The sequence below is a fragment of the Nyctereutes procyonoides genome, unplaced genomic scaffold (genome assembly GCF_905146905.1).
Source record: "Nyctereutes procyonoides isolate TBG_1078 unplaced genomic scaffold, NYPRO_anot_genome, whole genome shotgun sequence".
Taxonomy (NCBI): Eukaryota; Metazoa; Chordata; class Mammalia; order Carnivora; family Canidae; genus Nyctereutes; species Nyctereutes procyonoides.
The window spans coordinates 43,866,201-43,879,207 of NW_026575139.1; the positions used below are offsets into that span (position 1 = coordinate 43,866,201).

Below are 13,007 nucleotides of genomic sequence, written 5' to 3' on the forward strand. Positions count from 1 at the left end.
CAATCTTTTAGGCAGAAAATAAAGATCCCAGGAAGTACACAAATAATTTACCTGAAATGTTCATCAAAATCAAGCTAACCCCCAAATTTCAGGTGGCTAAATATTTTCGAGATTTGGCCTTCTCAAGAATGTCATTCGATAATATATTCACCATTGTTCTAGCTGCTATGAGGTAAAAATAAATTATCCTTAAGGAGTTTCCATGTTAGGTGGTAAAAACACTTTTGTGAGAAATCGCAGAACATTATAATGACACCTAAGTACATGTCAGTTAATCTACACGTAATATTTGACATATCAATATTTGGAAGAAGGTATTCATTGTCAGAGACAATGATAGCATCTATGAGCATAAGAGTTAAGATTCTGAATTTAATTTTCCTAGCTGTTTTGGCATCATGATTAAATCACCATATTTATTCCAATCAAGCAAGTTTTTCTTACAAAACTGTAAGAAAAAATGTCAATGTGGGCCTTGACGATGAACTCATTGATTTTGGCATATATAACAATACTCCAACTCTCATCCTAAGCCTTTTTACTTCTTCCGGTAGTACGTAGCATCAATTTTCTCACATAATCTGTTTTAAAGACTTAAGCCTTCCCTGGTAAAAGTACAGGAGTGTAAACCTTTCTCTGGTAAAGTACACGTTCTATTGATCATGCCAGAAAAAGTTCAGTAGGTATTTTTAGATTACTGTATAGTGGGTTTTGTTGTCCACCCCCCCACCCCCACCGCCACCCCCTAAGTATCTGTTCTAGGAGATTGAGAAGTCTAATTATTTTAGAAGGGCTACTTCTCCTTATCTCAATTCCACTCAAGTGTAGTCAACAAAAGTAAGTGATTTAGGCAGTCTTAACTCTTTGAAAACTTAAGGAGTTTTAGAAGAACCACCAAAATGCATTCAAAGTGTAATGGTTGTTTTTCTAACTTTATTTTTATTCTGCTCCATAGTTCTTTGTAACTAAGTCCTTAAAGTTAGAATGTTTCTAATCTTGAGAAATGCAGGCAAGAAATGCTTAAAAGAGGCCAAAAGCAAATTGAAATTGGTATTTAATGATAGATAGTAAATACAGAGTGATTTAGCAATCAAGAAGCACAACTATTCAAAACAGATATAGGGCCTTTTAGTAAAAAAAACAAAAAAACCAAAAAACCAAAAACAAAAAAATCAAGTGTCAGTTTTGTTATTTCTCACCAGATTCTCCCTACATACTTCTATAATACCAAGAACTTACTGAAAAAAGCTTCATTGAATCAGATCAATAGAAAGTATACTTCCAGTTACTTGGAATTGATATAAAAATTTGAGTTCAAATATTCTTTTAAATACAGATTCCTCTGGATTTTTTCTAATGAATAGGGAAATGATTTTTGGTCAAGATATCTCTCTTTAGACATTTGAAAATTTTTTTTTAAGTACGGTTATGAATCTTAAAATTGTTAATTTGATTATAAAAAGACGAGCATAGACAACCTACACTCTTTTTAGGAGACACTACAAAAGGAAAATGCTTTAGTCTATCGTCTTTCCAAATTATATTTTCTAGGTTTATTGAGTTTTATTGGTTTTTGAAAAACTACATCACACACAAGATTCATTTAATAGGATGACTTTAAGACATTTAAGTTCTTCTCTTGGAATATCAGCAACTAAAATATGAAAACCTAATCTGGGTATCATGTAGTTTATCCTGTAGAAGCATACTTTTAGAATTTTTAGCTTAACTATGGATGCTTTTTCTATTGTGATAGTTTCTAGCCACTTTATAATTACCTCAGGGTGAGAGGTATGACTGGGAGAGGGCACAGGGCACCAGAAATTATGTTTATCTTAATCCAGGGGATGATAACATGAGTGTATGTATATGTAAAATTTCACAGCTGCATCCTTAAGATTTATGCTCTCTATGGCATATGTTGTATTTCCGAAAAAAGTAAATAAGAGTGTTTAGCTACTTTATGAAATGGTATTTTACAAGGCATCATTAATATGATTTTACAAGTCAAAATGTATAGGGAAAAACAAATTATCTGATGCTTATGACATAAGGATTGCTAGCACTTTCAGGTAAATTATATCTGAAGCTAGAGTTACAGCTTCAGTAATAAGAGGTCACTGGTATTCTATCAAAAATGGTGTCAGGAAGAATACAATGTATCAATTTAACTACGAAGGACAGAAATGTTCTAACAGCTTAAACAACAACTAGAAGATGAAAGCATCATCAAATAAGTGACGTGACTATGGCATGATTATTTGATTTATGATTACCCCTGTTTTTTATTTTTGCTTTTCACTGGGTTTTGTCATTGTATTGCTTGGACTTCCAAAGGATGGGGAAGGAAAAGAATTCAAGTTAAATTAGTTTTGTTACTTATTTTCAAGTATTGTTTTTAATGTGGTAAAAAGCTGAAGTTATGACTGTAATTTTAAAATTATGCATCCTACTTTCCATCTATTATGGGAGAAAAGAGTTGGTTTACACAGGAAATATAAACAATCTGCCTCAAATGTTTTTTTACTTTTGCTCAGAACTATGTTGATTCTCATCACCTCCAAAAGCCTTTGAGAGGATTAGCTGCATAGACCAATATTGCTCTATATTAGTCAGTATTAAGCATATGATGTCACCTTGTTTCCTCCCCTCCTCAGTTTTTTTTTTTTTTGGTGGGGGAGGGGGAAGGGAGAGTTTTGGGCAATTCTCAGAATTCTGTGGCTTAAATACCACTAGCTGACACACATGATTGACAACCTTACACTCTCAAACCTGTTTGAAATGGGTCAAATACCTAAGCGCTGCAGAACAATGCAATCCAGCCAGCAATTCCCCATAAAAGAGAAAGGGGGTGTGATTAGGTTCTAGCTATTAAGCAAGTTATTGCAAAAACAGTTTGGTGGTTTGTTTCTGCAATAGTCACAGGTTAAGCTAGTATTTTCTATCTTAATTAGCTCCAGAAAAAAACCCACTAGGCTGTAAGAGGTAGGATAAATAGCCAAAGCTGGGAGCAAGTGGGGCAAACATTAAGAGCTTTATGGAGGTCTTTATACTGACCCTCGGCTTTGGTTATTGATCATCAACCCTGCTGGGGAACTATCGAACGGAATCTGTGTGAGGCTTATCGAGCCACAGGAAAGGAGATGCAGGAGGGAATATAAGCTTCTAATAAAAGAAACGCAGCAACAATAGCAGAGGAACAGCTCTGCCTGGTGACGTAATGGCTGGCAGCAGTCCAGCTTCAGCAGAGCTGCTGCTACCTCAGCATCCAACCTCTCTCAACACAGTTCAGCTTCAGCAGAGCTACCGGGGCTGCTACTTCTTGCGATGCCACTTTGTTGCTGCCACCAACACCTTACCTTGGAGGGCCAAAACACCGAACAAAGGGTTGTCCTGTTGTAAGTTGTCAGAACCCACTCTCTCACTCACCCAACCCCGCCAGCCTCTCAAACACCGAGTCAACCTACCGCTTAAGTTTAGGGCGAGCATACGCGCGCACACTCCAGGCGTGCCTCAGTTTCCCCAAGCTGCTCTCAGGTCCGCCTCATTAGCCGGCCCCCTCCCCCCCCCCGCCCCCTTCCCGGTCCTCAGCCCGAGTTGATCGCGGCAGCCCCGCTCACCCGCCCGGCCCCGCTTGCCGGTCCTCCCGCCTTACCTCCGCCAGGTAGAGGTTGAGGAGACAGAGCGTGGAGAACTGGAGACAGGAGGGGAAGCAGTAGAGCAGCCAGTGGGGGAAGAAGTGCAGGTGAGCGGGCGGCCGGAGCAGGGGCAGGGAGCCGCTGAGCGAGAAGGCGGCGGAGAAGAGGGTGGTCCTGAGCGCTGCCCACAGGAGACAGAGGAAGAGGCAGAGGCTCTGGTAACTCAGCCGCCGCTCCCGGTACAGGAGCAGCCGCCACAGCTGCAGGTAGGCAAAGGCGAAGAGCGCGGCGTAGAGCAGGGCGTGCAGGATGCTCAGCGCCAACTGCACCGAGCCCGGCACCGCGGCGCCTGAGGCAGCAGCGACGGCGCCTCCGCCTCCGCCCCCGGGCGTCGAGGGCTCGCGGCCGGCCGCCGGACCCGGCACGGACACCCTCATGAGGGGGCTGGGGGCCGGACGAGAGAGCGCGGGAAGGAAGGGGCCGGACTCGGAGCCGCCGTCGAGGGGGAGAAAGATTTCCCCCTTACCCCCCACCCACCCCAACCTCCGACCCCAGGAAGCGCCGTGACAGGACCCGGAGCCCCGCGCAGAGCAGCCGCGGCTCCCCGGACCCCGCCTCCTCTCCCCGCCCCCCCCGGGGGTCTCGGCTCCTCCTGCGGCGGCTCGGCTCGGTAGCTGCAAAAAACAACTCTCGGCTGGAGACAATCAGCTGAGAAACCCGAGCATTTGAGGCGCTCGCTCCGCACCGTGGGCTCGCGCCGATTGGCCCGGGCGGGCACGCCCCCTGCGCGCCGCGCTCGGAAGGCCACGGGCCACGGGGCCTGTCGCTCGAAGGCTCCCGGATCTGATTGGACAGCCGCTTTCCTCACTTTCTCCCTCCCCTTCACTTCCCACCCACACTGCCGATTGGCCCAGCAACTGCACGGCCCGCTCGCGCCGGCGGGAGGACTCGGTGGTCGCCCGTCAGCTGGGGCGGCTCTCGCTCCGCCCCCTGCGCTTCCCATTGGCTGGAGAGGCCGCACGTAGGGAGCACGAGGAGAAGGCGGAGCCTCGGGGTTGTTTTTTCGCTCCGCAGGCCGACCCCAGTGTGCGCTGGTGGCCGCAGGCGCGGGGGGCGGGAGTGCTGCGCCCTAGTAGGTAGGCGCGGCTGCTCGCCGCTACCCTCCGGCGAGACTCGGCCCCGCCTTCTGCTTCTCCTTGGCGAGGCGGGAACCGTCGGCCGCGGGAACCTTCTGGCTTCCTCAGACTAGATCTTGCCCGCAGGTCTTGGGCAGGTAGGTGGCCGCGCGGGTCCTTCAGTCGAGGGGCTGTGGTTTCTGCCTGCAGGGATGGGGATTCAGCCTGGCGGCTGTGCCCCTCCAGTGAACTCTGTGGAGTTTGGGTTAAAAGGGGCCTCACCTGCATCCTTCTGAGGGGCATTTTGCTTTCTTCTTCTTTCTTCTTTCTTCTTCTTCTTCTTCTTTTTCCCTCCAGCCTGAGAGGGCGAGAAAAACGTGAGGGAGAGAGGATGGAGAAGGATGAACTGACACCTTAAGCAAAATTCTTCCTTGGGGAAATATCTCTAAAAGGACGAGGCGGTATTAGGATGAGATGGATGTCCAGATGAGATGTAAAGAGGAGGAATGCGGGTCTTTGAAACTTAGAATTTGGAAGGATGCTCTGGGCATAAGTTTAGGGAGAAAAAGAACTGTAAGTCTGAGGAATGTCTAGGGAGAAAGAAGCAGAACAGTTTGTACTCCTTAAATTCCACATGTATTCCTTCAAGCCTTGGTCCTGTATTTGGTGGATGGTGGCGCCCTTCTTGGGGCTCCGAGAGGTACAAAACAAATGCTATATTATGTTATTGCTGTAAATAAGTGAGGAATAGATCTTCCAGCGTGTATTGGACTGACGACATTTGCCGATTTGTTTCCTTTTTAGTGTTTGGTAATAAAATGAGCGAAGCAACGAAAAATGATGAGAAAACCATCTGTGTTCTTAGAATGAGTGGCACATCACAAAGTCCGTATCCTTTTGAAAGACACTGCTGCATTTACTGGTGCAACCAAGACAGCCTTCCCTAACTTGCCATCCTTTGCCTAATGCTTTGTGTGGGAAGAGTTTTGCTGTCTTTTTTCCTAGCTAAGTGATCCATAGGGAACTTTAAAGTCTACTCTGTACTCCAGATTCTGGGACAGTGGTCCCCCTGTCAGATACTGGTGTGTTTTGGGTTCTTTACAGGTATACTGACAAAATGTGATGTTTAGGCCTGGCACAGTTGCGTGGATCTCTCAGATGAAACATTCAGCTGAGCAGGTTGTACAGTGCAGCCTAGAGCAGGGTACAACTTTCTGAAAGAAGTTCATGGCTCTGATCCAACATTAACAAAGAAGAATCACATTTTTTTTTTTTTAATTTATGAGATTTACCTCATAGATTTTTAGAGAATGTGGTTAGGGCAGTACACAGTTCTTTTTGAAAAGGGATGGAGTGAGTGCTCGTGGCAGCAGTGAGTTAAAGTGAGTTAAGCAGTTATGTGCTTAAGCATGAACTCAGAGTTCTGTGATTTTTGGCACTCATCAAAATCAGGGGAACCTCCTGTTCCCTGACATGCCTATTTTTGTATCTTCCGTAATGATGAGGTACTTGTTTCATTTCACGAATAGATTTTTACCATGAACTGGTTTTTCTTTTTCTCCTATATTCTCTACTCATAGTAAACAACATCTGGAGAGTATCCATACTAGTTTTAGGTCTTTGCTTGTGAAATTTTTCATTTCAGAGCAAGTCCAGATAGCTATCTCTCTTCCCCTTCTTTTTTTGAGGGGTGCACGAGGGATGCAGATAGAGGATTTTGCTCCAATTGCCTTGAAGGGGCTTTGAAGTAGAGAGATGTTGACTCCTTTTATTGCTTCCATCCGGTCTTAAATGATAAACTTTGATGATATCTAATCAACATTTTATTTGAAACTGGTTCAGTGAGCAGGTTTTCTCCAGTAGCAGCATTAAACTGTAAGCTAATTTTTGCCAGAATGTTCTTACAGGACGTTCGTAAGCATTATATGCCCCATTTGTTGCAAAATATGAAATGTGCCTTTTCCCAGAGAACGATGCCCACAGAGTTTGGTATAATTTGCTTCATGTTTACAGTTGTTCATTTCCTCTTTTTTCTTGAGAGGGAAAACTTTTAGTTTTGTGGTTAATTGTAAGGGAAATTTAAGTCTATAAAGAGGAAGCTAACCAAGGTCTTCTAGAAAAACTTGCTGCTTGGTATTCTAAAATTTGAAATGTGTCCAAATGCACAGTGGTTGAATATTGTTCTAGGAGGGTACATTACTCTAGCACACTGGTCTTCCAAACATTTAAAAGTAGAAGAGCTGTTTGCCAAGTGATATTATAAATAGGACCCAAGCCCCAAATGAGATTGTTCTAACTGTAGAGAGTTACCAGCTGCTCCAGCTGTGGAACACATGAAGGCAGATGCTTCCCTCTCCCCTCACTAGCAGGAAGATGAATGTTTTTCTGTTGAAATTCTTTCTCCTCATTGCCCTCTGGGGACCCTCAGTATTTTGGTGCTGAACAAAATTTTGTTGCCTTTATTTATTTATTTGTTTATTTTTTTAAGTAGGCTCCCCACAGGGCATGGAGCCTAATGTAGGGCCAAACTCACAACCCTGACATCAAGACCTGAGCTGAGATCAAGAGTCGGACACTTAACCAACTAAGCCACCCAGGTGCTCCAGAATTTTGTTGCATTTTATTTAGTCTTTAATTTGCAAGCTTTAACTCTTTTTGTACTATAGCCTCATTGTTCCAATTCCCAGTGTTTGTCACCCTCTTGTATTTGCCCTTAGTTAAATGTCACACATCTTTTCCAGTTTTTTTCTTTTTTTTTTTTAAGTAGTCTCCATCCCAAGCATGGAGCCCAATGTGGAGCTTAAACTCATTACCCTGAGATCAAGACCTAAGATCAAGAGTCAGATATTTTTTTTTTATTTTTTTCTTTTAAGAGTCAGATATTTAACTGACTGAGCTACCCTCAGTTGGTGCCCCTACCAACTATTTTTTTTTTTAAGATTTTATTTATTCATGAGAAACACAGAGAGAGAGAGAGAGAGGCAGAGACATAGGCAGAGAGAGAAGCTCTCTACAGGGAGAGCAGGCTCCTCTACAGGGAGCCTGCTGCAGGACTGGATCTTTCCTGGGATCATTACCTGAGCCAAAGGCAGATACTCAACCACTGGGCCACCGAGGCGCCCTGCCCCTATCAACTCTTAAATGAACTGTGCAGGCATTCTTGTTTAGAGTTTAGGGATAAGGCAAAAGTTACATCTTGCATACCAACTCTATTAGTGCTGACAAGGAGCATTATACCAACAAGTTGAGAGCACTCTCCAGGCTCAGTATGAGTCTGCATGTAGTTGGGTGATGTATGTGTGTAGTATTGGAAGACATTTGCCTATGACTTCCCTAATTTGGTGTCGGCACCTGTTGTGGTTATAGTCAGTTGCATTTGCAAGAGTTCTCTTCCCTTTTAGAATTGTCCTACAGTGAAATTGAGTCAGTTTCCTGTTAATTCTTTGATATTTAGTGCTTTAAAAATCCAGTATATGTATTTATGTTCAAGTCACTCTCGGCTGTTATTAAAACCAGTAAGGCTAGGCTGGGTTATACTGTAATAACAACCCTGAAACTTTAAGAGTTTTAACACAACAATGTTTAATTTATGTTCACTCTTGATCAGCCAGGAGTTTTTCCCCATGTTGTTCTTTTTCTGAGACTTGGTTCAACAGAGAAGGCCTTATTTTGAGTGTTATCATTCATCACAGCAGAAGGGAAGTGTGTTGCGAGGCATGAAAATATGTCGACTTTGAAAACTCCTGGAAGTAACATGTGTCACCACACATTTCATTATCATGAAATGTCAAGTCAGTCAAGTCATGGCTATACCTAATTCAAGGAAGTGGGGAAGTACAATTTTAACAGGTGTGGAGAACTAGAAACATTTAAACAGTCCACCCTTTTTGTGAACCGATACTCTCCTTCTTGCATGTAGTTCATTGTTGGCCCTTCCCAGTAGACATAACCCCCAAATCTCATCCAGTCACTGTGTCAGACTCAAAGTCCAGGATTTCTGACTAGTGTCCAGTAGTGCTAATCTCTTATCAGTCTGGACATTATAAGTTATCTGTCTCCCACCCCCAGTTGAATACATAGAGTAGTGTAGGGACAAATAACTATAATAAGTGTACCCATTTGGAGAGGGGAAGAATGGAAGACTACACACAGACTCTAGTCTGTAGGAGTTTTGAAATCTCACTGGGCAGGTATTGCTAGGGCTCCTGCTCTGTTCACTGTGTTCTGTAGGTCAGTGCTTCTCAAACTGTCTGTCATGAATGACCAGATATTGTTTTTTTTTTTTTTTAATGATTCAAAATCTAAATTTGAATTTTGTTAGATACAGTAAAAATGAATTATAATAAAAATGGAATGAAAACACATAACAAATGATAAACCCAATTAAAAAATTTTTGGATTCAACAGACAGAAAATTACCATGTAAAATGAGCTATAATAGATTTTTGACATTTACACTCAATTTCTGTGTTTATCTCATTATTTTGGACCAGTAACAAACAGTTCGTATTCTGGCACATGCCCTAGGGCATAGTTCTTCATGGTCCTTGGCATTACTCTGCAAGACGTCCTTCCATGTTTATTATCCTTGGCCACACCTGAAGTTGGCTTTGGAGAATATGGCTGAGCAGTTTTGTCAGCTTGCTTCCTAATGATAGAAGGGTGGGGTCTAAAGGACTGTTTAAGTTTTAAACAGTCGCTTGGATGGCAGTGGTCCTTTGAGTACCTTTCTTTGAACTCCTTATTAAACATAACCAACAGCAACTATCATTCGGTGCCTCACCTTCTGTCTACAAGCCTCTTCTATTAGGGCCATAAATAAGTTCATTAGCCGTACCACACTGGGGTAACTGCTCATTACAAATTCATGAGGTATATGTCACCTTCAAATGATTGTAGTTAACAGTTTTACCAAATGTTTTGTCACTCCTTAATGTGTATTGCCAAACTCCAGTCTGTCCTGATTAAGTTCTTGCTCCATGGCTTCTGAGCCAGTATTTTGGGGTTCTTGTTAAGGTGGCACCTCATTCTAGTTTGTATACTAGTGAAGGTAAACTAGATTATGCTGCCATAATAAGCCCTCAAATCTCAGTGCTTATGACAAAAAGATGGATTTCCTCTCATGTTACATGCTCCTTGCATATCAGACTGGTGTATGTCTTCCATTCTCTGTGTTGTGCTCATTCTAGGAATAGCCACCAGCTGAGCAATTTTAATGCCTGTGTGAGAAGAAAATACGGCCTGCCCTACCACATGCTAGCTGATAAACTGTTGTCTGAAAGAGACATGCCACTTTTGCTAACATTTTATTGGCCAGAGTAAGTCACCTGGCAGTCACAATTAATTTACTACAAGTGGGAGGTAGGAAGTTAAGTGTAATCCTGCCTTCTACAGCAGAACTGCAACTATATATTCCCCATACTAATGAACCACTATACCAAAGTACCAAGGTCACATTTCTCCCAAGGTACTCATCTCTTTGTTGAGATTTAGATTTTGAATCATTAAATATTGTTTTTTATTCTATTTTCTACTTACCAGAGGGAAAAAAATCACCAAGTACCTTCTGTATATTTGTTTTTACCCTGTTCTGACTGGTGTTCTCATTCTCCACCCTTTCTCACTTATACTTCCCTTTTAGGGATTTTATTTATTTATTTGACGGGGGGGGGGGGGGAGAGAAAGAGCAAGCAAGCAAGCATAAGCAGAAGGAGCAGCAAAGGGAGAGGGAGAAGTAGGTTCCCTGAGGAGAAGGGAACCTGATGTGGGGCTTGATCTCAGGACCTTGGGATCATGACCTTAGCCGAAGGCAGATGCTTAACTGACTGAGCCATCCAGACGCCCCTGAAAATATTTTTATATGGACAACATGTCTCTAGGCAAATGCATTTTATTTTTCATGCATGTGAAATGAACATTCTTCTGTGGCCCTACAGGGATAGGTTGGGTTAATATGAGTAGAAGCTATGGAAAATTTGATTACATACAAATAATAACTTTAATTTTTGTTTATATTTGTAATTCCAGTGTAGTTAACATACAATCTTGTATTAGTTTCAGGTGTATGATACAATGATTCAGCAATTCCATATATTACTCAGTGCTCATCAAGAGAAATGTACCCTGTTATTTTTAAGATTTATTTATTTGAGAGAACGAGAAAGAGAGAGTGTACACTCGAGCTTGGGGAGGGGCAGAGGGAGATGGAGAGGAAGAATCCTTAAGCAGATTCCCTGCTTAACATGGAGCCCATTGCAAGGCTCAATCCCAGGATCCTGCGATCACAACCAGAGCCAAAACTAAGTTAGAGTGTGAGCCATCCAGGTGCCCCAAGAGAAGTGTACTCTTAATTCTTAATCCCTTTCATCTGTCTCACCTATCCCCCTCAACCCACTTTTCCTCTGGTAACCCTCTATAGTTAAGAGGGTGTTTTTTGCTTTCTCTCTCTTTTCCTTTGTTCATTTGTTTTGTTTCTTAAATTCCACATTTGATTGAAATCATATGGTATTTGTCTTTCTCTGACTTATTTCACTTAGCATTATACCCTCTAGATCTATCGTTGTTGCAAATGGCAAGATTTCATTCTTTTTATGGCTGAATAATATTTCATTGCATATATACTATGTCTTATTTATCCTTGTATCTAGTGATGGACACTTAGGCTGCTTCCATAATTTGGCTATTGCAAATAATTCTGCAAAAAACAAAAGTGTGTATAAAAATCCTTTTGAATTAGTGTTTTTGTATTCTTTGGGTAAATACTCAGTAGTGTAATTACTGGATCACAACATAGTTATATTTTTAATTTTTTGGGGAACTTCCATACTGTTTTTTTTAAAGACTTTATTTATTCATGAGAGAGAGAGAGAGAGAGAGAGAGAGAGAGAGAGAGAGAGAGAATGAGGCAGAGGGAGAAGCAGGCTCCATGCAGGGAACCCCATGTGGGACTTGATCCCAGGACTCCAGGATCACACCCTGGGCTGAAGGCAGGTGCTAAACTGCTGAGCCACCCAGGGATCCCCTCCATACTGTTTTCCATGGTGGCTGTGCATTCTACTTTGCATTCCCACCAACAGTGCATGAGGGTTCCTTTTTCTCCACATTCTTGTCAAAACTTGTTTCTTAAGCTTTTGATTTTAGCTATTCTGACAGGTGTGAGGTGATATCTCCTTGTGGTTTTGATTTGCATTTCTCTGATGATGAGTGATGTTAAGCATATTTTGAAGTGTCTGTCGGCCATCTGTATGTCCTCTTTGGAGAAATGTGTATTCATGTCTTCTACCTGTTTTTAAATTGGATACATGCTTTTTTGATGTTAAGTTCTTTATATGGTTTGGATACTAACACTTCTTCAGATACGTCATTTGCAAATATCTTCTCCCATTTAGTAGATTGTCTTTTAGCTTTGTTGGTTGTTTCCTCTGCTGTGCAGAGCTTTTTATTTTGATGTAGTCCAAATAGAATGACTTTAACTTTAAATAAAAATGAAAAGGTACACTATTTAAAGAGTCAGATGGTTCTATATAAAATTTCAGAAGTCCTCTTGGTATCCTCCTCTTGCAATTTCTTATTCCTTAGAGGCAATTATTTCAATTGCTCCCTGTTTCTTTTGGTATTGATCTTCCTATTTCTAATATACTTGGCTTTTGGTTTTGTGAAAGTGAAGATTTAGCTCTTTTCCCACTCTGTGTGTTCCCTTCTTTTCTGCCTCTCCATCCTCTGAACTGTGGTTGTCTTGAATTTGGTTAAATCATTATTCAGTGTTTATTTTATTACAACCATGCAAATTCTATTTCTGGCTGACCCATGCAATCTTCTCTACCTTATGTAATTCCTTAGATAATCAAATTTATCAACGATGGAACAAACTGCAAAGGTTATAGTTACTAATAAGTTCCTATTCCTGAAAGTATGTATGTAAGAATAATCATCAACATCTCTAATTGATCAAATGCATAATACTTTCACATCTATAATTTCATTTGTCCAATGAGATAAGTGTGGGAAAGTATTGTAGCACTGAATATGCAGTTAGCCTTTTTGCTGCTACAAAACCCATCATATGGTAAAAGAATCATATGTTAACCTTACTGTCCAATTCAGTGTTAAATAATTGAATTGTAACCAGAAGCCCAGTCAAAGTTATATTTATACTGGAATTGTTCAAATGCACTTTTATTTAAAAAGTTTATCTTTTCATTACGTTTTAGCTATTTTATATAGTAACAAATGTTACATGGTTATTCCCTTAGCC

General features: G+C 41.7%; 2 protein-coding genes across 5 annotated transcripts in view; one reads left to right on the top strand and one right to left on the bottom strand.

The window, feature by feature from the left end:
- The window catches only part of GPR137C (G protein-coupled receptor 137C), a 63,204-nt gene extending 59,109 nt beyond the window's left edge, over positions 1 to 4,095 (bottom strand). The window contains exon 1 of the mRNA XM_055304280.1: positions 3,656 to 4,095. Within this exon, the coding sequence (XP_055160255.1) occupies positions 3,656 to 4,075 (420 nt within the window). The 5' untranslated portion in view covers positions 4,076 to 4,095. The remainder of the gene's footprint in view (positions 1 to 3,655) is intronic.
- Positions 4,096 to 4,701: 606 nt separating this feature from the next.
- Positions 4,702 to 13,007, top strand: part of TXNDC16 (thioredoxin domain containing 16) — a 130,168-nt gene continuing 121,862 nt past the window's right edge. For 2 of the 4 annotated variants that reach the window (XM_055304177.1, XM_055304180.1), the window contains exon 1: positions 4,703 to 4,911. The gene's annotated coding sequence lies outside the window, so the exon portion shown is untranslated. Of the gene's footprint in view, positions 4,912 to 8,580; positions 8,603 to 13,007 lie in introns of those variants that run through there. The other 2 variants (XM_055304179.1, XM_055304178.1) reach the window with 2 other exon arrangements.